The following is a 23,368-nucleotide window of genomic DNA, read 5'->3' as shown; positions in this document are numbered from 1 at the left end:
ATACTTATATACTATTATTGGTTACTATATTATTAGGAGTCTTTTACCACCATCTACTTCTTATATGGCATCCTGTATAAAAGATGAAAAAAAATACAGTGTATAAATCCCTTTCTCTTAATTTTTTTTATTTAGTATTTTTTTTACTCTCTTTAGATGCTTCAGACTGGGACTCGACCAGTCATTCATTTAAGTGTGCAACTTCTCCCCACCATAAATCGCACAAAACCATATCTCCAGTGACCGATATTGATAAAGTAACATCAAAAAATCACGCTACTCCGCCTCCAGCACTTCTGAGCTCAGTACCTGAAGACGAAAGTGAAGATCATATGCAGGCGAGACAGAGCACTTCACAAAGCATTTCCAAAGACCTTTTAGAGCAGCCCCAGAAAAGCCAAACTGGTGAGACTCCTTTTCCGTGGATGGATGTTACCAAGGTCTGCTGGTTTCTTGGTTGTGTGGTATTTTTTGCTTTCTAAAGAAAGTGATTCATTGCATTATTCATGCAAACGGGGTCTATTTCCAGTCCGTTTTTTTCAAGAATGTAACAAAAACATTTGCATGCAAGACTTTAAAAAAAGATCCAAAACAAACCCGATTAGGCCAGATTCACATTACATTTTTGGCATCCGTTAGACAGACTACGTTACACTGCGGCATAACGCGGTGTAACGCAGTCCTTTAATGCCACCATTTAGTCCAGTGACGGATTCTGGGACGCAGGCTGCAGCGTTTCTGGGTCCGTCACTGCTAGCGCAGATAGAGCATCTGCTAGCTCTATCTGCGCTAGCGCGATGACATCTCGGCACTTGCGTTAACAGCAGCCCATTAACGCATGTGTTGAACGGGCTGCTGTTAACGCAATGTGAACCTAGCCTTATAATCAATGGGGTCCTTCTGCTTCCGTATACATACCTGATGCAATGGATCACTTATTCCATTTGTCTGTTCGTGAGATGGAACATACACACAGGATGTCTAAACGGACATGTGAACAGCGGCTAAATGTATTGAAGCAAGAAGAGCTGATCCAGCGTATGATATGGTAATATGTATTAATTAGGAAATAATGATTGAGGCCAAGATTTTACTGTTGCAACATGTCTAGATTTGTAGACCTCCCAAGGACTCGTGCACATGGCCTTGGTTTTAGTCCGAGTGTGATCCCACAAAACAGCAGATCACACTCGAACCAATGTTATTCTATGGGGCCGTGCACATGTCAGATTTTTTTTCATGTCGTTAAATTACAGAGCAAAGGTCTATAGGAAAAAAATTGTACCCCGTGGGGTAGTTTCAGTAGGTCAATGATCAATAGACTTTTTTGGTTAAAAATGTTCTGTTTCTTTGATAGGGTTATCAAATGCAAACGAATTGGCCAATGTCATGAATGAAAATACACCGGTAAGTTGTGCTTGTTTAATATCACAATTTATAAATATTTTTAGCTAAATAAAATGCAGTCATTCTTTATGGAGAGCACGGATGGAGAAAATTGTGCTTAAATTGTAACAAGATCGTAATAAATCTGGTGCATTTTGAATCGTTCGGCTGTTTTTATGCATTTTTTTAAACACTGGTTATCGAGCTGTGGACCTAGCCTTATGTACCTCTATCGTATGACACAGCTGCTGTAAGAGGAGCACCTTCACACCTTACTTAAAGCAAAGATTCCCTTTAAAGCTGGCATGCAGACGAGCCCAATTCAGTAAATAATTTATTAAAAACAATTATTATGCATTCTACTGAACTATAATGATAATTTAGAAAGACCATTATCGAGCGCTTCAATGTACTATTGACTAGTACTTGGAGATTTGCTGATTTTGTCCTAACCAGTATTGATAATATTCTATTCCTTATTAGTTAAAAAATGTAATTGGCATAAATTACTTTGTTAAATAAAACCTGATATGAGAACAGTAAGTAGTAAAGTCATAAAGCCCTTAGTGTCACCAGTCCTAGAGTTCCTGAGAAGCAAAAAAAAAATTAATTGGAATAATAAAAAAGACGAGCAAAGATCTTCATAGATAAGTACTAAAATTGGTGCAACTCGGCACAAGGGGCCCGGTCAACTGACCACGTCATTAATCTTTGGCTGAGGCCGCTGGATGAGACCTCTAAGAACTGCATCTTACCTGATCATCCGCGGGTCTTGTTTCGATTAGCTGTTCTGTCACAATATCATGTGCGTCATGCTTCAATGATGACAGCGCAAAGCCAGCTAATCAAAAAATGGATGCTGTGAGGTAAGAGCCGGTTCCCAGGGCTCCATTCCAGTCGCCACAGTTTACTGATGTGTCTAATGGACCAGGTCCTAAAAAACGATTTGCACCTACTCTAATATGGGCATGTTTAGATTATTTCTTGAGTATGCATTCCTATAAAAAGCCTATCCCGTTGACTTGCCTATGTAATTATATTCGTACTATTATTCTTTTTTCATCTTTTTTTTCATCTTTATTTTTACATTAAGTCACTTTTTGTTGACTGTGTTAGTGTTTTGCCTAAATCTAGTGTTTTGTAACTTTTCCATGCCCTGCCTAAATCTGTTTTGTATTTCTATGTAAAATGGAGACTGAGCAAATGGTAATGAAGTTGAACCTGAGAAAAGCTGATATTGTAAATGATACTAATGAAGTGATCTCACAACAGCCGCCAAGTCGACCATTAGCAAACATTCTCGACAACCAGGACTCTTCCTCTGAATCTGATCTGCCCTGGGAGGAAAAGTATGAAAAACTGTGGGTTGACAAAGAGAAAAAGGATGTCAAATCTCATTTTAAGGACATTACTGCCGAGCTGAAGGAAAAATTTGGGGAAATGTGTAATAAGAAAAAGAGTTCTGCAAAGATGACTAAAAGCCAAGAGCGCGGCTTGTATAGACTGGATAATGGAGGCAATGATAAGGCGGAGGAAAAGGTCGCGTCATCCTCTGAAAAACTTCCATTAGCTGCTGAACTTAAAAACCCAAACTGCATAGTAACTTCTTTATTGGCTGTGAAACAGGAGTGTAAAGTATCCGAAACCAATTATTCCGTCAAGCATCACGGCAAAGCTCAGGACCATGACTTTGTTCAGAAGGGGCCTGGTCCTTTAGTAGTAAAAGACTATCACTCATCCAGTGATCCTATTCCTCTGACGCAGAAGCATTTGGGAAATAACTTGTCATTGGTGTCAAAAAAAATAATGAACAATATTTCAAATCCAAGAGCTGAAATATCAGGTAATAAGCTTGCTGAAAGAAATGTGCGGAAGTATGATGGCGCACCACACCACTTTAAAAGCAAAAGCCAGCATCAGAATAGTAATTTGGAAAGTGAAGATCCTAGCGGGAATCTAGACACGCAACTGGATCAAGAGATGAGAAGATTTAAGAACGAGGTAGGAATGCTACAAATGGTATTCCTGAATTTGACCAGAGAGCGAGAACAACTCCAGAAAGAGGTAGAGGTTTGCAGTCTTCAGACCCTATGTCTCTGCTTCTCTCTGAACAGTAAATGGACTTTAATGTTTCCTTCTCTTGTCCTGTAGAAGAAGGTTTCATTGGAGGCTACAATGTGAACTTTGGGTGCCATCTTCCCTTCAATGTATCTGTCATTCTAGATAAACGGATTTTCATTCCACTGTCCTTTTGCTGTGGTGTGTGCTTCGATTACTCTTCCATCTCCAGTGTGTGCTCCTCGTGATACATATTTGTTCTCGCCTTTCATTAATTGGCTTCTGTTGTGTGATCATTTTCATTAATCTCATGAATATTAAATCCATTGTCGTGCGGTTTGCTGTACGTTCCTCACTTCTATTCACCCTTTTGTGCATTCGTGTGGAAGTCCGTAGAGTTGACTGTTCGCTCTAACTTTTGTGTAGGTTGTGCGAGAACAGGCGGCTAATCTAAGTTCAGACGTGGAGTCGGAAAAGATTAAAAGTGGCAATAAATCTGGTTTACTAGTTGAAACGATTATTCAAAACTCTAAAGCCGGCTCACAAAAGGGGTAAGTAAAGTGATATTACACCATGCTACTATTAGTGGAGCGAATGGAAGCAAACATTTGCCACTAATTACAAGACGTCTTGGCTTTTTAACTAAATTGATACTACAGCCCACATTTATTAATCGGTTTTTGCTAGTTTTTGGTATGAAAAATCCCTGTTTTCATGTAAATGTTTTTTTTTTTAAAGTAGAAAAAGATCACTTTCTCCTTTGCCTTATTGTGGGACACAGAACAATGGGTGTTATGCTGCTGCCACTAGGAGGCTGAGGGTACCGTCACACTATACGATCTACCTACGATCACAACCAGTGATACGACCTGGCCGTGATCGTAGGTAAATCGTAGTGTGGTCGCTGGGGAGCTGTCACACAGACAGCTCTCCAGCGAACAACGATGCCGAAGTCCCCGGGTAACCAGGGTAAACATCGGGTTACTAAGCGCAGGACCGCGCTTAGTAACCCGATGTTTACCCTGGTTACCAGCGTAAAAAACAACAAACAGCACATACTTACATTCCGGTATCTGTCCCTTGCCGTCTGCTTCCCGCACTCAGTGACTGCCGGCCATAAAGTGAAAGCACAGCACAGCGGTGACGTCACCGCTGTGCTCTGCTTTCACTTTACGGCCGGCAGTCAGTGAGTGCGGGAAGCAGACGGCAAGGGACCTGACGGACACCGGAATGTAAGTATGTGCTGTTTATTTTTTTTTACATTTACGCTGGTAACCAGGGTAAACATCGGGTTTCTAAGCTCGGCCCTGCGCTTAGGAACCCGATGTTTACCCTGGTTACAAGTGAACGCATCGCTAGATCGCATCGCTAGATCGGTGTCACACACACCGATCTAGCGATGACAGCGGGAGATCCAGCGACGAAAGAAAGTTCCATACGATCTGCTACGACGTACGATTCTCAGCAGGATCCCTGATCGCTGCTGCGTGTCAGACACAGCGATATCGTAACGATATCGCTGGAACGTCACGAATCGTACCGTCGTAGCGATCGAAATGGCACTGTGTGACGGTACCCTGACTCTGAGTGAATACAAAAAGATTAGCAAAGATTAGCTCCTCCTCTGCAGTATACACCCACATGCTGGCTTGAGCCGAACGAGTTCATGCTTAGTGTCTGTAGGGGACACATGGGTCTGATCTTCACACCACAGTCTTTTTATTTTTTGTTTTAATTTTTTACTTTTATTATTAATCTTTTTCAAGGATTACAGGGGCAACAGATCCCTTCAGGGTTTCGATCTCCCCAAACCAAAAACAGGCAGGAATGTGGATTGTAGCCTCCACATACCCTGTGCTGCACCGTTGAAAGGTATGCTTGAGTTTTCTTTTTGGTGTGACTGCTCCCTTCAGGGCACCGCTCTCCCCACACCAACAATAGACGGGAACATGGAGTGTCACCTTCATGTACCCACTTCTGCAGCCAGCCAGGCTTATTACAGCCGGACCAACAGCCCTTTCCCATCCATGGGGAATTAACCCCTAGGATGTATAGAGGCACTTATGACGTCCATGTGGGCCCCCACTGCATCACCACTGATAAACAGTGACGATGGAAGGATGCGGACGGTCCCTCTCCACCTCCCTGACAAATGGATGGAGGGTTCCTGCAGTGTCCATGCTGCATCAGCTAACCTCTATGCAGAGCAGTCCAGGTGGAAGGAATGAGCTCTGCGCTTCATTTTTTCCGGCGGCAACGCCCACTAGAGTGCGTCGCGCCAGCTGCTCCGCCCACTCGCTTGGCACTTCTCGCTCAGGGTGAGACTGCCTTCTGCTAATCCCGGCAGACATTTTTTCTTACAGGCCGCCTCCCCGCACATGTAGTTTCCACGGCACACAGTAATTCTTCCCTGTTCTGCATTCTCCCTCATGCAGCTCCCGGTGGACATCTTCAGCTAGATTTCTTCTTGAGTGCCCTGCTCAGAGGATGGTAGGGCACCGAGAGGACCGTCTCACAGGGCCACAGGACCTGGGTAAGATCTTAGCTGCGATACACCCATTGGCCCTTCTGTGCTCCCTTTTGGATCATATTAGCAGACTCTGGGACATACTGGGATACACCATGTCAGTCTCCAAGACACCCAAGAGGGCTAAAAAAACAGTGTTTTTCATCTCATGTACCACCTGCCAGACTTCGGTACCACCGGGACAGAGTACGCCACTCTGCAAGGCCTGTGATCCCGAATGTGCTCAGAAGTCCTCCGCCGCTACCGACCCCATTGTACCTAGTCCCCCCGAGTGGGCTTCGTCACTGTCGCAGTTCATGGCTTTACTAGCTAAAGTGATTGAGACCCTCCATGACCCCACTTTGGTTCAGGGCATTTGTCTGCCTATCTTAGAGGGTTCCTCAACCACACGGGAACCATCGGCCTGCAGGGGACGTTCTCAGTGAAAAGATACACAGGCTTCTAGAAAACTGACCCATAGCACGTCTCCCGGGCCCTCTCGCACCTCGGCATCCGTTAGCTCCATTTCTCGCTCCCCCTCACCAGGGGTTCGCAGCGACCAGAACTCTGAGTACAAGTCTGTCGGGCTCCTTGACCTGGACTCACCGGATTATCAGGCGGCAGTGGATAGTCTCATTGAGGCCGTCAACCAGACCTTGAAGGTTGACGAGGACTCTATCTCTGCCCCGGATCACGCGTTGTCCTTCAAGAGGACCAAAAGCCCTAATAGGATGTTCGCCGACCATCCCGAGTTTCAAGACCTAGTTCTGCGCCATAGAGAGCGGCCACAAAAAACGCTTCACAGATCAGAAACCTCTTGAGGTGAGAGATCCTTTTTCATCGGATCTGCAGAAGGAATGGGCAGAGTCCCCTCCGGTTGATTCACCGGTATCTCGCCTGGCCTCCAAAACCTTCTTATCCTTACCAGATGGATCCACGATTATAGACCCCACGGACCGTCAGATAGAGAACCTTGCCCATTTAGTTTTTGAAGCCTTGGGTTCAGCACTCTCTCCCTCTTTTGCTGCCGTGTCGGTAGCCAAATCTATGGTCTCTTGGGCAGATACCCTGAGCAGGACCATGCAGGGTAGTGATCTTTCCCCGGAGGCAGCGGATCTGGCCAATCAGATCTCCTTGGCCGAGGAGTATTTGGTACATTCCTCTCTGATCACGGCAAACTGCGCTGCACTTGCGGCCTCAAATGCTGCTACTACTAGGCGGTCATTGTGGCTCAGGGAATAGCGAGCGGACTCTGCGTCCAAAAAGTCCCTATCCTCTCTGCCTTACCAGAGAGGTCGTTTACTCGGAGAGAAGCTGGATCAGTTTATCTCTGACGCCAGGTCCCCAAGTTTCGAATAAGACCAACCGGTCGTGGAAAAGCCGACCCATGCAAACTAGATCTAAGGGATCCAGGTCCCATAGATTCTCGACTAATTGACTCGTGGCATTATCTGGTCGACACTATCATAGTAGTCCTGTTTCGTCATGCCTGGCTATGAGTTGTTCACAACGAATGGGTCAAGGACCTGGTGTCTTCCGGATACAAAATAAAATTTGCTTCCCGCCCTCCGGCATAATTTTTCTCCTCTCTCCACCCTCAACCCCCCCCTCCCCCCCCCCCCCCCCAAAAAAAAAAAACAGAAGTGCGGGCGTGGTCGTTTTACCGAGCCATCGATTCACTTTGCCAAGATGGGGTCATTATTCCGGTCCAAGAAAACAAGAGGTTTGAGGGGTTCTACTCGAACCTGTTCGTGGTCCCGAAGAAGGATGGAGCTGTGCGGCTGATCCTGGACCTAAAACTCTTAAACATGTTTGTCAAGGTCCGGCACTTCAGAATGTAGTCCCTCCATTCTATCATCACCTCGATGGAGAAGGGGGAGTTCCTAGCATCCATCGACATCCGGGATGCATACCTTCATATTCCGATTTTTTTCCTCCTCATGAGAAATTCCAGCGCTTCGCTGTTCGAGAGGAACATTTCCAGTTCACAGCCTTACCCTTTGGCCTCGCCACTGCTCCCAGAGTGTTTACAAAGGTCATGGCGGCCGTCATGTCCATTCTGCACTCTCGGGGCATGGTTGTTTTGCCGTACTTAGACCATCTCCTGATCAAGGGTTTGTCTTTCCAAGCCTGCGCAGAGTGCTTGAGTATCACTTTGGATACACTTTCTTGCCTGGTCTGGATGATAAACTTAAGTCTTGCCCCGTTCCAACTCAGCAGATATCCTTTTTAGGAATGACCCTGGACACCTCTCGAGGGTTGGTGATTCTCTCGGGACAAGGTCTTAGCCCTTCAACAGGAAGCCCTTCAACAGGAGTCCCAGTGATCCTAGTCGCTCCGGACTGGCCACGCCGTGCGTGGTACGCAAAGTTGGTGCAGCTCATCGCCGACGTTCCCTGGAGACTACCGGATCAACCAGATCTGCTCTCCCAGGGCCCAATTGGCCACCAGAACTCAGGGGCCCTGTGTTTAACTGCCTGGCCGTTGAATCCTGGGTCCAAACCTAAGCTGGGTTCTCCCAAAAGGTGGTTTCCACCATGATTAGCGCTCGGAAGCTTGTATCGGTACGCATTTATCCCCGCACCTGAAAAGCCTTTTTTGCACAGGGCAAAGTACGTGGTTGTTTTCCTCTCGTCGTCTCCATCCCCACCATTTTGGAGTTCCTTCAGACCAGCCTGGACTCAGGCCTAGCGCTTAGCTCCCTCAAAGGTCAGATCTCTGCCTTATCTGTTTTGTTCCAGTTCAGAATCGCTTCCAAGCTGCAGGTGAGGACTTTGATTTAGGGGGTCTCCCATGTGGTAACTCCCTATAGAACGCCGTTGGATGCCTGGGACCTTAACTTGGTCCTGGGTGACCTACAGGGGACTCCCTTTGAACCACTGCAGGACGTCTTGCTAACCCACCTTTCATGGAAGGTCGCCTTTCTTGTCATGGTGACGTCAATCAGGCGGATTTTGGAGCTAACTGCCCTGTCCTGTCGAGCTCCTTTCCTAATTTTCCACCAGGACAAGGTGGTTCTCAGGCCATCCCCGTCCTTTTTACCCAAGGTGGTCTCCACCTTTCACCTTAATGAGGACATTGTCCTGCCCTCATTTTGCCTGGCATCAGTACAACGGGTGGAGAGAGCTCTTCACACTCTGGATCTGGTGAGGGCTCTCAGAAGGTACGTCTATGGACGGGGTCCTTCCAGAAGACTGACGCTTTTTTCATTCTTCCTGAGGTTTAGAGTAAGGGACTCGTTGCTTTAAAATCCACAATAGCCAGGTGGATATGCTCGGCTATTCAAGAGTCTTACCATCTCAGGGGCAAGCCTATCCCAGCGGGGATTAAGGCGCACTGCACTCAGTCCGTGGGTGCTTCTTGGGCCATTTGGCACCAGGCGTCGGCGGAACAAGTTTGCAAGGCTGCGACTTGGTGCAATCTGCGCACATTCTCTAAGCACTACAACATTCACACTCAGGCTACCGCAGATGCAGGCCTAAACAGACGGATCTTGCAGGCTGCTGTAACTCATCTCTAGACAGTTGGTACATGGGGTTTGATCCGTTGTGTCGGGTTTCCCACACAGGGACTGCTTTAGGACATCCCATGGACCTGTGTCCCCCAATGAGGCGAAGGAGAAACAGGGATTTTTGTGTACTCACTGTAAAGTCCTTTTCTCCGAGTCACTCAAGGGGGGACACAGCACCCACCCTGTTGGCCTGATGGCTGTGTTTGTTCTTTGGTTTGACGTGTTGTGCCCTTATTTGATGTTTACTGTCTACTGCTTTGTCACTGAACTGGTTCGACTGGAGCCAGTGTGGGTGTATACTGCAGAGGAGGAGCTAATATTTTTGTATTCATTTAGTTGCAAAGGATTTTACGGTGAGTACACAAAAATCCCTGTATTCCACGATATTTTAGACAGGCGTTTGCCCTTATTTTTTAATTTGGTGCAAGTCACTGTAACTCTCCACTTGGAAATTCTCCAGTATATTAAATAAGTAAAATTTGGTTTTATCTGTTTATGGGTTGTTGGATTTTTTTAGGTTATTACTGTTTTTGTAGGACTGTCTGATGAAACTTCCAAAAATGAAAGAAAATTATTGAAACGAAGGTCAGAAAAAATCTAGAAAACCAACAAAAATAACCTTATATCCTAATGATATTATTCACTGGCATACATAGTCTGTCTTGATTGTATCATAAATTGATAACAACACTAGCCATGTGGATCAAGACAGACTTAGGACCATACATGGACAACTGCACATAGAGATAATACCAAAAAGCACCAAACAAGCAGTCAAAGAAACGTCCGATAATGAAAAATAGAAACAAACTTTATTGAATTAAAAACACAGGTGCACAGCATGGCGGGCATACAGATCCCCTACACAGGCCCGCATACCCATCTCACATACAGGGACCAGGCTGTAGTGCAACGCTGTTCGCAATATAAGAGCCCATTAATAGCATATACGACCCTATGGACAAATATCCAAAACAGAATACATGGTACATACCACAGTGATGTATCACCGAACACGTGCACGACAGCCCAGTCCTCCCCGACGCGCGTTTCGGCGGGTAGCCTTCCTCAGGGGGATATTATAGATAAAATTATCCTTTTATTTATACCTTTAAAACCATGAGGCAACCACAGTCAACATAACAAACAACCTTGCTGACTATACATTCCCCTATCACAATGGCCTAATGAGCACTGCCTGTCAGCGAAGGTTGGCACCCTAACAGATAATACGAGATTGGCGCCCATGCTAATCGGCGGCTGTCCGTAAATCTCCTAGGTGCACCCTAAACTAGTCTCATTTGAGCCACCATTTATACCCCACAGGAAAAAAATTAGAAGGAGATAGGGATTGCCATAACCTGATGTTGGCTAATAGATATCGAATAAATAACTGTGACAGGCTGAAAGACAAAAGTGCTTGTGAACATATAACAGCCTCACTATACTGTTCCCTGCTAATAAACAATCCTGCCTAGCTGTGGGGGTTGGCACCCTACTGTTCAGCGGATATGGTGCCCCCACTCAGCGACGGCTCGCCCTTGGAGACCCTATATACAACTAAAGTCCTAAAGGACATGTCAAATGATAGGCTCCAAGCTGGTAGCCATGTCATACAAATAAGGCAGATATAATGTCAGATGACACAGAGATATATATATATATATTATATTTGTCTAAGGTCCACTTCCGTCTGTTTGTCTGTCACGGAAATCCCGCGTCGCTGATTGGTGCAATCAGCGACAGGCACAGTCCGCCCGCGAATTGCCTCCCTACCCCCCTCCAGTCAGTGCCCCCTTCATACTCCCCTCCAGTCAGCGCCCACATAGCGTTTTAGCAATCTGTTAAATGGACTGTGTTACACCGCGGCATAATGCACTGGAACACAGTCTGTTAACGTTGCCATTAACCCTGTGTCACGCTTACGCCCTGACTGGTGTGCTGAGTTTGGGGGGTTTGTGGCCCCACTGAGCCACAAACCAGACTACCCTGGAAGGGGCGTGACTAGGACAGCTGCCTTGGTTTTCACTGGAGCCTCTGATGGTGAGGTCAGACTTGTGCGGCAGGCAGCTGCCAGGTGCTACTCTGTTGTGAATTCTGTGGCAGAGCTCCCTCTTGTGGTCACAAGTGGTACTTCGGCTGATTCTCTCTGTGAGCTTCCGTTGGTGGAGGAAAGTGGTACTGCGGCTTCTGAGTTTCCTTCCTCAGGTGATATGGTGAAGTCGTTAGGTGCTGCTCTATTTAACTCCACCTAGTGCTTTGATCCTGGCCTCCAGTCAATGTTCTAGTATTGGACCTGTCTCCTCCTGGATCGTTCCTGTGGCCTGCTGCTCTGCATAGCTAAGTTATTCTTTGCTATTTGTTTGCTGTTTTTTTCTGTCCAGCTTGTCTATTTGTTTTTTCCTGCTTGCTGGAAGCTCTGGGACGCAGAGGGTGTACCTTCGTGCCGTTAGTTCGGTACGGAGGGTCTTTTTGCCCCCTTTGCGTGGTTTTTGTAGGGTTTTGTGTTGATCGCAAAGTTACCTTTCCTATCCTCGCTCTGTTCAGAAAGTTGGGCCTCGCTTTGCTAAATCTATTTCATCTCTACGTTTGTCTTTTCATCTTAACTCAGTCATTATATGTGGGGGCTGCCTTTTCCTTTGGGGATATTTCTCTGAGGCAAGGTAGGCTTATTTTCTATCTTCAGGCTAGCTAGTTTCTCAGGCCGTGCCGAGTTGCATAGGGAGCGTTAGGCGCAATCCACGGCTGCCTTTAGTGTGGTTGGAGAGGATTAGGGATTGCGGTCAACAGAGTTCCCACGTCTCAGAGCTCGTTCTTGTTTTTTGGGTTATTGCCAGGTCACTGTATGTGCGCTGACCTCTATGTCCATTGTGGTACTGAATTACCTTTCATAACAGTACTGGAGGCCACGTACTAATAATTCTCAATAGAGGGAAAAAAGAAGTTCTGAGACCATTTTTTTTTCTTTGCACTGTGTTTTGCCTTTTTTTTCCCCTAGACATTTGGGTAGTTCAGGACACAGGTGTGGACATGGATATTCAGGGTCTGTGCTCTTCATTGGATAATCTCGTTATAAATGTACAAAAGATTCAAGATTTGGTGGTTCAGAAGCCTATGTTAGAACCAAGAATTCCTATTCCTGATTTGTTTTATGGTGATAGAGCCAAGTTTGTGAATTTCAAAAATAATTGCAAACTGTTTCTGGCCTTGAAACCCCGCTCTTCTGGTGATCCAGTTCAACAAGTGAGAATTGTTGTTTCTTTTTTGCGTGGCGATCCTCAGGACTGGGCATTTTCCCTTGCGCCAGGGGATCCTGCATTAAGTAATATTGATGCGTTTTTCCTGGCGCTCGGATTGCTGTACGATGAGCCTAATTCAGTGGATCAGGCAGAGAAGAATTTGCTGGCTCTGTGTCAGGGTCAGGATGAGATAGAGGTATATTGTCAGAAATTTAGAAAGTGGTCTGTACTCACTCAGTGGAATGAAGGTGCGCTCGCGGCTATTTTCAGAAGAGGTCTCTCTGAAGCCCTTAAGGATGTCATGGTGGGATTTCCTATGCCTGCTGGTCTGAATGAGTCTATGTCTTTGGCCATTCAGATCGGTCGACGCTTGCGCGAGCGTAAATCTGTGCACCATTTGGCGGTATTACCTGAGCTTAAACCTGAGCCTATGCAGTGCGATAGGACTTTGACCAGAGTTGAACGGCAAGAACACAGACGTCTGAATGGGCTGTGTTTCTACTGTGGTGATTCCACTCATGCTATCTCTGATTGTCCTAAGCGCACTAAGCGGTTCGCTAGGTCTGCCACCATTGGTACGGTACAGTCAAAATTTCTTCTGTCCGTTACCTTGATCTGCTCTTTGTCATCGTATTCTGTCATGGCATTTGTGGACTCAGGCGCTGCTCTGAATTTGATGGACTTGGAGTATGCTAGGCGTTGTGGGTTTTTCTTGGAGCCCTTGCAGTGTCCTATTCCATTGAGAGGAATTGATGCTACGCCTTTGGCCAAGAATAAGCCTCAGTACTGGACCCAGCTGACCATGTGCATGGCTCCTGCACATCAGGAGGTTATTCGCTTTCTGGTGTTGCATAATCTGCATGATGTGGTCGTGTTGGGGTTGCCATGGCTACAAGTCCATAATCCAGTATTAGATTGGAAATCCATGTCTGTGTCCAGCTGGGGTTGTCAGGGGGTACATGGTGATGTCCCATTTCTGACTATTTCGTCATCCACCCCTTCTGAGGTTCCTGAGTTCTTGTCTGATTACCGGGATTTATTTGATGAGCCCAAGTCCGATACCCTACCTCCGCATAGGGATTGTGATTGTGCTATCGATTTGATTCCTGGTAGTAAATTCCAAAAAGGTCGACTGTTTAATTTATCTGTGCCTGAGCACGCCGCTATGCGCAGTTATGTGAAGGAGTCTTTGGAGAAGGGGCATATTCGCCCGTCATCGTTGCCATTAGGAGCAGGGTTCTTTTTTGTAGCCAAGAAGGATGGTTCACTGAGACCTTGTATAGATTACTGCCTTCTAAATAAGATCACGGTTAAATTTCAGTACCCTTTGCCATTATTATCTGATTTGTTTGCTCGCATTAAGGGGGCTAGTTGGTTCACCAAGATAGATCTTCGTGGTGCGTATAATCTTGTGCGTATTAAGCGAGGCAATGAGTGGAAAACTGCATTTAATACGCCCGAGGGCCATTTTGAGTATCTAGTAATGCCATTCGGACTTGCCAATGCTCCATCAGTGTTTCAGTCCTTTATGCATGACATCTTCCGAGAGTACCTGGATAAATTCCTGATTGTGTACTTAGATGACATTTTGATCTTCTCGGATGATTGGGAGTCTCATGTGAAGCAGGTCAGAACGGTGTTTTAGGTCCTGCGTGCTAATTCTTTGTTTGTGAAGGGATCAAAGTGTCTCTTTGGTGTCCAGAAGGTTTCATTTTTGGGGTTCATCTTTTCCCCTTCTACTATTGAGATGGACCCTGTTAAGGTCCAAGCCGTCCATAATTGGACTCAGCCGACATCTCTGAAAAGTCTGCAAAAGTTCCTGGGCTTTGCTAATTTTTATCGTCGCTTCATCTGCAATTTTTCTAGTATTGCTAAACCATTGACCGATTTGACCAAGAAAGGTGCTGATGTGGTCAATTGGTCTTCTGCTGCTGTGGAAGCTTTTCAAGAGTTGAAGCGTCGTTTTTCTTCTGCCCCTGTGTTGTGTCAACCAGATGTTTCGCTTCCGTTCCAGGTCGAGGTTGATGCTTCTGAGATTGGAGCAGGGGCTGTTTTGTCGCAGAGAAGTTCTGATTGCTCGGTGATGAAACCATGCGCCTTCTTTTCCAGGAAGTTTTCGCCTGCTGAGCGAAATTATGATGTGGGCAATCGAGAGTTGCTGGCCATGAAGTGGGCATTCGAGGAGTGGCGTCATTGGCTTGAAGGAGCTAAGCATCGCGTGGTGGTCTTGACTGATCATAAGAACTTGACTTATCTCGAGTCCGCCAAGCGGTTGAATCCTAGACAAGCTCGTTGGTCGTTGTTTTTTGCCCGTTTTGACTTTGTGATTTCATACCTTCCGGGCTCTAAAAATGTGAAGGCGGATGCTCTGTCTAGGAGTTTTGTGCCCGACTTTCCGGGTGTATCTGAGCCGGCGGGTATCCTCAAAGAGGGAGTAATTGTGTCTGCCATCTCCCCTGATTTGCGGCGGGTGCTGCAAAAATTTCAGGCTGATAAACCTGATAGTTGCCCAGCGGAGAAACTGTTTGTCCCTGATAGGTGGACGAATAAAGTTATCTCTGAGGTTCATTGTTCGGTGTTGGCTGGTCATCCTGGAATCTTTGGTACCAGAGAGTTAGTGGCTAGATCCTTTTGGTGGCCATCTCTGTCGCGGGATGTGCGTACTTTTGTGCAGTCCTGTGGGATTTGTGCTCGGGCTAAGCCCTGCTGTTCTCGTGCCAGTGGGTTGCTTTTGCCCTTGCCGGTCCCGAAGAGACCTTGGACACATATCTCTATGGATTTTATTTCAGATCTTCCTGTCTCTCAAAAGATGTCAGTCATTTGGGTGGTCTGTGATCGCTTCTCTAAGATGGTCCATTTGGTACCCTTGTCTAAATTGCCTTCCTCCTCTGATTTGGTGCCATTGTTTTTCCAGCATGTGGTTCATTTACATGGCATTCCAGAGAATATCATTTCTGACAGAGGTTCCCAGTTTGTTTCGAGGTTTTGGCGAGCCTTTTGTGCTAGGATGTGCATTGACTTGTCTTTTTCCTCGGCTTTCCATCCTCAGACTAATGGCCAGACCGAACGAACCAATCAGACCTTGGAAACATATCTGAGATGCTTTGTTTCTGCTGATCAGGATGACTGGGTGTCCTTTTTGCCTTCGGCTGAGTTCGCCCTTAATAATCGGGCCAGCTCGGCTACCTTGGTTTCACCGTTTTTCTGCAACTCTGGGTTCCATCCTCGTTTCTCTTCAGGGCAGGTTGAGTCTTCGGACTGTCCTGGTGTGGATACTGTGGTGGACAGGTTGCAGCAGATTTGGACTCATGTTGTGGACAATTTGACCTTGTCCCAGGAGAAGGCTCAACGTTTCGCTAATCGCAGACGCTGTGTGGGTCCCCGACTTCGGGTTGGGGACTTGGTTTGGTTATCTTCTCGTCATATTCCTATGAAGGTTTCCTCTCCTAAGTTTAAACCTCGTTTTATTGGTCCGTATAGGATTTCTGAGGTTCTTAATCCTGTGTCTTTTCGTCTGACCCTTCCAGATTCTTTTTCCATACATAACGTATTCCATAGGTCATTGTTGCGGAGATACGTGGCACCCGTGGTTCCATCTGTTGATCCTCCTGCCCCGGTTTTGGTGGAGGGGGAGTTGGAGTATATTGTGGAGAAGATTTTGGATTCTCGTGTTTCTAGACGGAAACTCCAGTATCTGGTTAAGTGGAAGGGTTATGCTCAGGAAGATAATTCCTGGGTCTTTGCCTCTGATGTCCATGCTCCCGATCTTGTTCGTGCCTTTCATATGGCTCATCCTGGTTGTCCTGGGAGCTCTGGTGAGGGTTCGGTGACCCCTCCTCAAGGGGGGGGGGTACTGTTGTGAATTCTGTGGCAGAGCTCCCTCTTGTGGTCACAAGTGGTACTTCGGCTGATTCGCTCTGTGAGCTTCCGTTGATGGAGGAAAGTGGTACTGCGGCTTCTGAGTTTCCTTCCTCAGGTGATATGGTGAAGTCGTTAGGTGCTGCTCTATTTAACTCCACCTAGTGCTTTGATCCTGGCCTCCAGTCAATGTTCTAGTATTGGACCTGTCTCCTCCTGGATCGTTCCTGTGGCCTGCTGCTCTGCATAGCTAAGTTATTCTTTGCTATTTGTTTGCTGTTTTTTTCTGTCCAGCTTGTCTATTTGTTTTTTCCTGCTTGCTGGAAGCTCTGGGACGCAGAGGGTGTACCTCCGTGCCGTTAGTTCGGTACGGAGGGTCTTTTTGCCCCCTTTGTGTTGTTTTTGTAGGGTTTTGTGTTGACCGCAAAGTTACCTTTCCTATCCTCGCTCTGTTCAGAAAGTTGGGCCTCGCTTTGCTAAATCTATTTCATCTCTACGTTTGTCTTTTCATCTTAACTCACAGTCATTATATGTGGGGGCTGCCTTTTCCTTTGGGGATATTTCTCTGAGGCAAGGTAGGCTTATTTTCTATCTTCAGGCTAGCTAGTTTCTCAGGCCGTGCCGAGTTGCATAGGGAGCGTTAGGCGCAATCCACGGCTGCCTTTAGTGTGGTTGGAGAGGATTAGGGATTGCGGTCAACAGAGTTCCCACGTCTCAGAGCTCGTTCTTGTTTTTTGGGTTATTGCTAGGTCACTGTATGTGCGCTGACCTCTATGTCCATTGTGGTACTGAATTACCTTTCATAACACTACTCCAGGGTGGTGTCTGACTGTGGCTGCTGATCCCACTTGGAGAACAGGAACAATAGGACAGGTGCGGGCATCAGGCAGGACTGGCAGATGAGACCGGCAGAAACTCAGACCAGTAGGCTGGCACGGCTGAGACACAGGGCTGGCAGAGACACAGGGCTGGCAGGTACGTCAGAGACACAGGGCTGGCAGGTACGTCAGAGACACAGGGCTGGCAGGTACGTCAGAGACACAGGGCTGGCAGGTACGTCAGAGACACAGGGCTGGCAGGTACGTCAGAGACACAGGGCTGGCAGGTGCGGCAGAGACACAGGGCTGGCAGGTGCGGCAGAGACACAGGGCTGGCAGGTGCGGCAGAGACACAGGGCTGGCAGGTGCGGCAGAGACACAGGGCTGGCAGGTGCGGCAGAGACACAGGGCTGGCAGGTGCGGCAGAGACACAGGGCTGGCAGGTGCGGCAGAGACACAGGGCTGGCAGGTGCGGCAGAGACACAGGGCTGGCAGGTGCGGCAGAGACACAGGGCTGGCAGGTGCGGCAGAGACACAGGGCTGGCAGGTGCGGCAGAGACACAGGGCTGGCAGGTGCGGCAGAGACACAGGGCTGGCAGGTGCGGCAGAGACACAGGGCTGGCAGGTGCGGCAGAGACACAGGGCTGGCAGGTGCGGCAGAGACACAGGGCTGCAGCAGTAGAAGCCAAGCAGAGCGGAACTGCCAGGAATGCGGAAAGGAGCTGCAGCAAGAGATTCTTGCAGCAACCGGAGCAGAGTAGAACGGAGCAGGAGTGCGGAGCAGAGGTAAAGCTGCAAGAGAGCGGAGCACAGGCAAAGTAACAAGAGCCGCAAGAGTGCGGAGCATAAGCAAACAGAGGACACAAGGAAAGACACAGCAGGGAAAGAAGCCTCAGACAAGGAGACAGGGAAACAGAGATAGGACAAAGTTCAGACAAGGTAATGGAACGAGACAAGGCACAAGCACAAAGACAAAGGGACCAGGATATTCTGTCTCCTGGAGGGCGGACAGACGAAAACAAGGCAAAGCAAGGACACAGACACTGAGACCAGGATATACAGCCTTCTGGAGGGCAGACCAACAAGAACAAGGCAAAGCTAAGAGTAGAGCCTCCAGAGAAGGAGGAACACAGGGCAAGGCTTGGCAGCAAAACACCGAGTAAAGTAAACAAATTGCACAGGCCCAGTCCACAGGGTGGAGCTGTCCTAAATACTGGAGGCCTCTTGGTAATTGTTCAGGAACAGATTAGACAGGTGCGCCCTGATTCCATAAGAACCAGAGCGTTCTGGTGCCGCCCCCCTATGCACACAGCCAGGAAGCATGCTGAGAGCAGAGGGACAGAATATAGAGCTGGCAACAGACAGAACACAACATGACATGGAGCAGTGAGTAGGATGGTGTGTGAGGGATGGGATGCCATGTAGTGATGCCAGCAGAGTTGTTACACCCTGTAAGTGTGACCAAGTTTTTACTATTGATGCTGCCTATGCAGCCTTTCCCGCTTCTTGCAACGCTCCAGTCCCAAGAATGCATTACGGCAATGACCCCAGATTACAGCTACATCATCACGGGTTATTGCCGCAAGGCATTACTGGGAACGGAGCGTCGCGAGGAGAATCGCTAAAAGCCTGGGCTGGATCCGAGGTCCGCCGGAAGGTGAGTATATAACTATTTTTTATTTTAATTCTTTTTTTAACAGGAATATGGTGCCCACATTGCTATATACTACGTGGGCTGTGTTATGTACTACGTGGGCTGTGCAGTATACTACGTGACTGTGTTATATACTACGTGGGCTGTTATATACTACGTGGGCTGTGCTATAGCTATATACTGCGTGGGCTGTGTTATATACTGCGTGGGCTGTGTTATATACTGCGTGGGCTGTGTTATATACCGCGTGGGCTGTGTTATATACCGCGTGGGCTGTGTTATATACCGCGTGGGCTGTGTTATATACCGCGTGGGCTGTGTTATATACCGCGTGGGCTGTGTTATATACCGCGTGGGCTGTGTTATATACCGCGTGGGCTGTGTTATATACCGCGTGGGCTGTGTTATATACCGCGTGGGCTGTGTTATATACCGCGTGGGCTGTGTTATATACTACGTGGCTTTGTAATATACTACGTGGCTTTGCAATATACTACGTGGCTGTGTTATATACTACGTAGCTGTGCTATATACTACGTGGCTGTGCTATATACTATATGGGCTGTGAGACTTTCGCCCAGGGCCCTCAAAAACCTGGAGCTGGCCCTGGGTTCACTGATTGGTCGCCCCCGGCCGGCTTCGAACAATCAGCGACAGACGCAGTCCGGCCGCGAATTGTCACAGGATTTGAACCATGCTTCGCTAATTGGTCGCTGTCGGCCAAATCCTGTGTATAAATTGCATTATTCTGAAAACTTTATAAATAAACTACATTCATGTTCTAGAATACCCGATGCGTTAGAATCGGGCCACCATCTAGTTACATATATAAAAATGATATCAGCAAGTGAGAAAAGATACTCATCGCATGTATATATGTTATATATGTAATACCAGCTGACAATCAAGGCTGTGTGTTATCTGACATGGCTCAAATGAGACTAGGTTAAGGTTCACCTAGGAGATTTAAGGACAGCTGCTGATGAGCGGGGGCGCCAATCTCGTATTGTGTTAGGGTGCCAACCTCCGCTGACAGGCAGGCCATTGTGATAGGGGTATGTATAGTCAGCACGGTTGTTTGTTGACTGTGGTTGCCTCATGGTTTTAAAGGTATAAATAAAAGGATAATTTTATCTATAATATCATTAGGATATAAGGTTATTTTTGTTGGTTTCCTTGACTGTCTGATGAAAGCCCAATCTTAATATATGTGAGCCTATTAATTAATTAATTTATTTTTAAATCAGGGTGTCAATGAAATACCATATTCAAAAATTGAAGTCAATCCTTTAATAACTGATTAATTGCATGTTTTTTTCTGTTTTCTTTAGCAACTTGGCTGTTTTGTTCTGTAATCAGTTTACTGAGCATCTCATTTGTTTCTTCAAGGAATAAAGAGGTGGAAAAGTCTGCGTCTAGCCAAACCTCTCCTAAAAAAGAAAAGCGTGTAGTGAATGGCAGCATGGTTGATGGTTTTGATGACAGTAGTCTAAGTGAAATTTCTCAGGAGGATGGGAGGTATGATATAAGATGACATCTATATCTGCTGTTTTCATCATTAATGTTGATACTTAAGTTCATTTATTCCTTTAGAAAAGCGGCCTGGTCTTACTGTATATTTCTCATAGGTTTCCAAGAATCATCACTTGCAACTTTTGGGAAGTTTGTGCCGATATTGGATGTAACATAGGATTATTAGTTTTTGTTGTGTAAAATATTCTTTCAAAAGGAGCCCATATCATCATGTTTATTTTCCTTAAAGGATTTATTAGGACTATATTAGTTTTTAGGTCCAAAGTAAAAGAAAAAAGGAAGGTGCTAACTACCTTATTCTTCTACCCAGCAGAGCAGTTAGCCTCTTCTGGACTACTTTAGCCGTTAGCCTCTTCTGGGCTGCTTTGTTGGCAGAGCTTGACTACCAACGTCATGGTGATTTACAGCCGTCTCCCGGAATTTAGGCAGCATGGAACTGTCTTTCAATCAGCATGATGTCAGCAGTCACTCCCCATCAACAAAGCAGAGCGGAAGAGACCTGTTCCATTGACGTGACATCAGCGGAAGGAGCTGGATCACTGGCAGGAGTGGTCTCTGGCCAGGCAGTTGGGTAGTAACTACCAGCTTGTTAATTTTTATGCCCATGGTTAAAAAAAAAATAGTACTGGATAACCCTGATAAGGATTTCTGTATTTGATGTTAAAAAGGGTTTGTCTATTTTTGAGGCCAATTTTTGTTATTTACTTGAATGCATGCATTTTTAGATTAACCCTGCTGTTCTGTTGGTCAAAAATGACCGACTTTGAACTTCAATATTCTTTAAAATATTCAAGATGCGGCTCTGAAACCCGTGGCCGACCGACCCATCCTCATTTAAGTCAATCAACCACAAGTTTCAGAACCGCATCTTGAACACCCCAAAAAATACCAAAGTTCAAAATAGGTCTCCCCAGACCGAACAGAACAGCAGGGTTAAATTAATTTTTGTAAATGGATTTCGTTAAAAATGTCTCACCATTAGCCTCTATTTTCAACTGCGCATTGCTGGCTGCATAATGGGTTAACTGAGAATCTAACAGTGAGATTATTCTTACAGTCCAATTGTAGAGTTCCCAACTCTTTTACTGTCTTTTTTTTCTGAACTCCTCTCAGCTGATTATCACAACAGACAATATTAAAGTTGAATTTGCAGGGAACCAAAGAGTCTGTGAAATGAAAATCATTCTACATTTTTAACCAAACCCAATTGCAAAAATCGTTTTGAGCCCCAAATACATGTATTTTAAGTTAAAAAAAAAAATTAATTATCCCCGGAGATGGCCAATCTGATTGATGCTTCCCAAACTGTGGGCAGCAAAAATCGGAGCCTGGATGCACGATTGCAACCAGGTATATTTTTGTTCTGAAATGCTTCAGAGTTTCAGAGATCATATAGTTTGAGGATTAGGATGGGGACACTGAGACTAGTCTAATGCCGCCCTCATATGGCTTTTCCCAGAGCTGCTGCAAGAGGTGATTGACAGGTTTTGTGCCATGCAAGAGACATATCACTCACCCAGAGCGGCCCCAGGTGGAGACTGTCTAGTCTCATCTGCAGCTATGGTTCCCAGCCATCCGCCAAACTTATGTTTTTCTTGAAACTCTGGGGCTTTTCAAAGAAGGATATACCTTGCTGAAATTGTTCAGCGAGGCTCTGATTCTTGCTGCCTGCATGTGGGCAGCATGATTAAGGCAATAGATTCCCTTTAAGTCACCTTTGCTTACATTAATGAGAATGAATGAACATTTTATGTATATGTAAATCATTATCTAGTTTGCAGTTGATTGTTTATCTTCACAACATCTAGTACATAAAGGTGACTTATCATTCATCTAATCCGCTTCATTAGGCACTATATAGACCAGGGGTCTCGAACACGTGGCCCCTAAGGCTGTCATGTGCAACCTGTGGGGCACCAGAGCTCCTGCGATATCCTCGGGACAGCAGAGAGCACACAGTGTCAGAACAGGCAATGTGTGTATGGAAATGTGACAGATCTAATATCCTACTGTACAGAAGTATTGCAGGATAATAGATCAATGATCAAGCAAGTTAAGAAGAAAAATAAAAAAAATGGAAAAATAGTTGCCATTAAAAACTCAGTTTTATATAAAAACAAAAGTAAACAAACAAAAGGTGCACGTTTGGTATCCCCACATCCGGAACAACCAACGCTATAAAACTTTACCATAACCCATACGCTGGGCATCATTAAAAAAAATGTAGCTTTTTTTTTTTTCCATTAAACTGACGCACAGAAAAAGAAAAAAAAAATGGTATCACTAAAAATGTCATCTTGTCCCGCATAAATTGCAGCCCGCCAACTTCACACCTTTTTATGTGTGCTCCATTTACCTGGCTGAGTTAGAGAGCCATGATCTAGAGTGACCATATTAATTATGTCTTAGTTACATGCTTTTGTTGGTGGACATCTGAAATCTCCCATACACATTTACATAGAAGATCGTATCCGCCAGTGTGTATGGGGCAGCTGGAACGTCCCCTCAGTGTTGGGTGCAGCGTAGAGCCACAGATTCAGCATGTGAGATTCAGCATCTGACAGCTACTCATTCCCTTCTCTATAGAAACAAACATATAAGATGTAAGTGTGCTGATGGCGATCTGATGGGTGACTGGCTGCCATTTATCACCGTAGAAATGCACTAATATACTAATATAGGTTATGTCATCCTATAGAAGACTTGTATTAATGGGCGGTTTGTTACGTTTCTTCCAGGTCATCTAATAAACGCACAGGAAAACAAAAGGTGAATGACATTTTGTAACTGAGTGTGTACAGAACC

At 46.0% G+C, this 23,368-nt stretch overlaps 1 protein-coding gene across 7 annotated transcripts in view; it reads left to right on the top strand.

Moving 5' to 3' along the window:
- Nucleotides 1–23,368, top strand: part of ANKRD26 (ankyrin repeat domain containing 26) — a 169,118-nt gene that overhangs the window by 100,444 nt on the left and 45,306 nt on the right. For 5 of the 7 annotated variants that reach the window (XM_069764859.1, XM_069764860.1, XM_069764858.1 and 2 more), the window contains 6 exons: nucleotides 157–405; nucleotides 1,358–1,407; nucleotides 2,581–3,387; nucleotides 3,871–3,995; nucleotides 20,420–20,548; nucleotides 23,302–23,332. In XM_069764859.1, coding sequence (XP_069620960.1) covers nucleotides 157–405; nucleotides 1,358–1,407; nucleotides 2,581–3,387; nucleotides 3,871–3,995; nucleotides 20,420–20,548; nucleotides 23,302–23,332 — 1,391 coding nt within the window. Of the gene's footprint in view, nucleotides 1–156; nucleotides 406–1,357; nucleotides 1,408–2,580; nucleotides 3,451–3,870; nucleotides 3,996–20,419; nucleotides 20,549–23,301; nucleotides 23,333–23,368 lie in introns of all 7 variants that reach the window. The other 2 variants (XM_069764855.1, XM_069764861.1) reach the window with 2 other exon arrangements.

This window comes from Ranitomeya imitator, chromosome 4 (genome assembly GCF_032444005.1).
Source record: "Ranitomeya imitator isolate aRanImi1 chromosome 4, aRanImi1.pri, whole genome shotgun sequence".
Lineage (NCBI taxonomy): Eukaryota > Metazoa > Chordata > Amphibia > Anura > Dendrobatidae > Ranitomeya > Ranitomeya imitator.
This window is presented reverse-complemented; position numbering and strand designations above follow the sequence as displayed.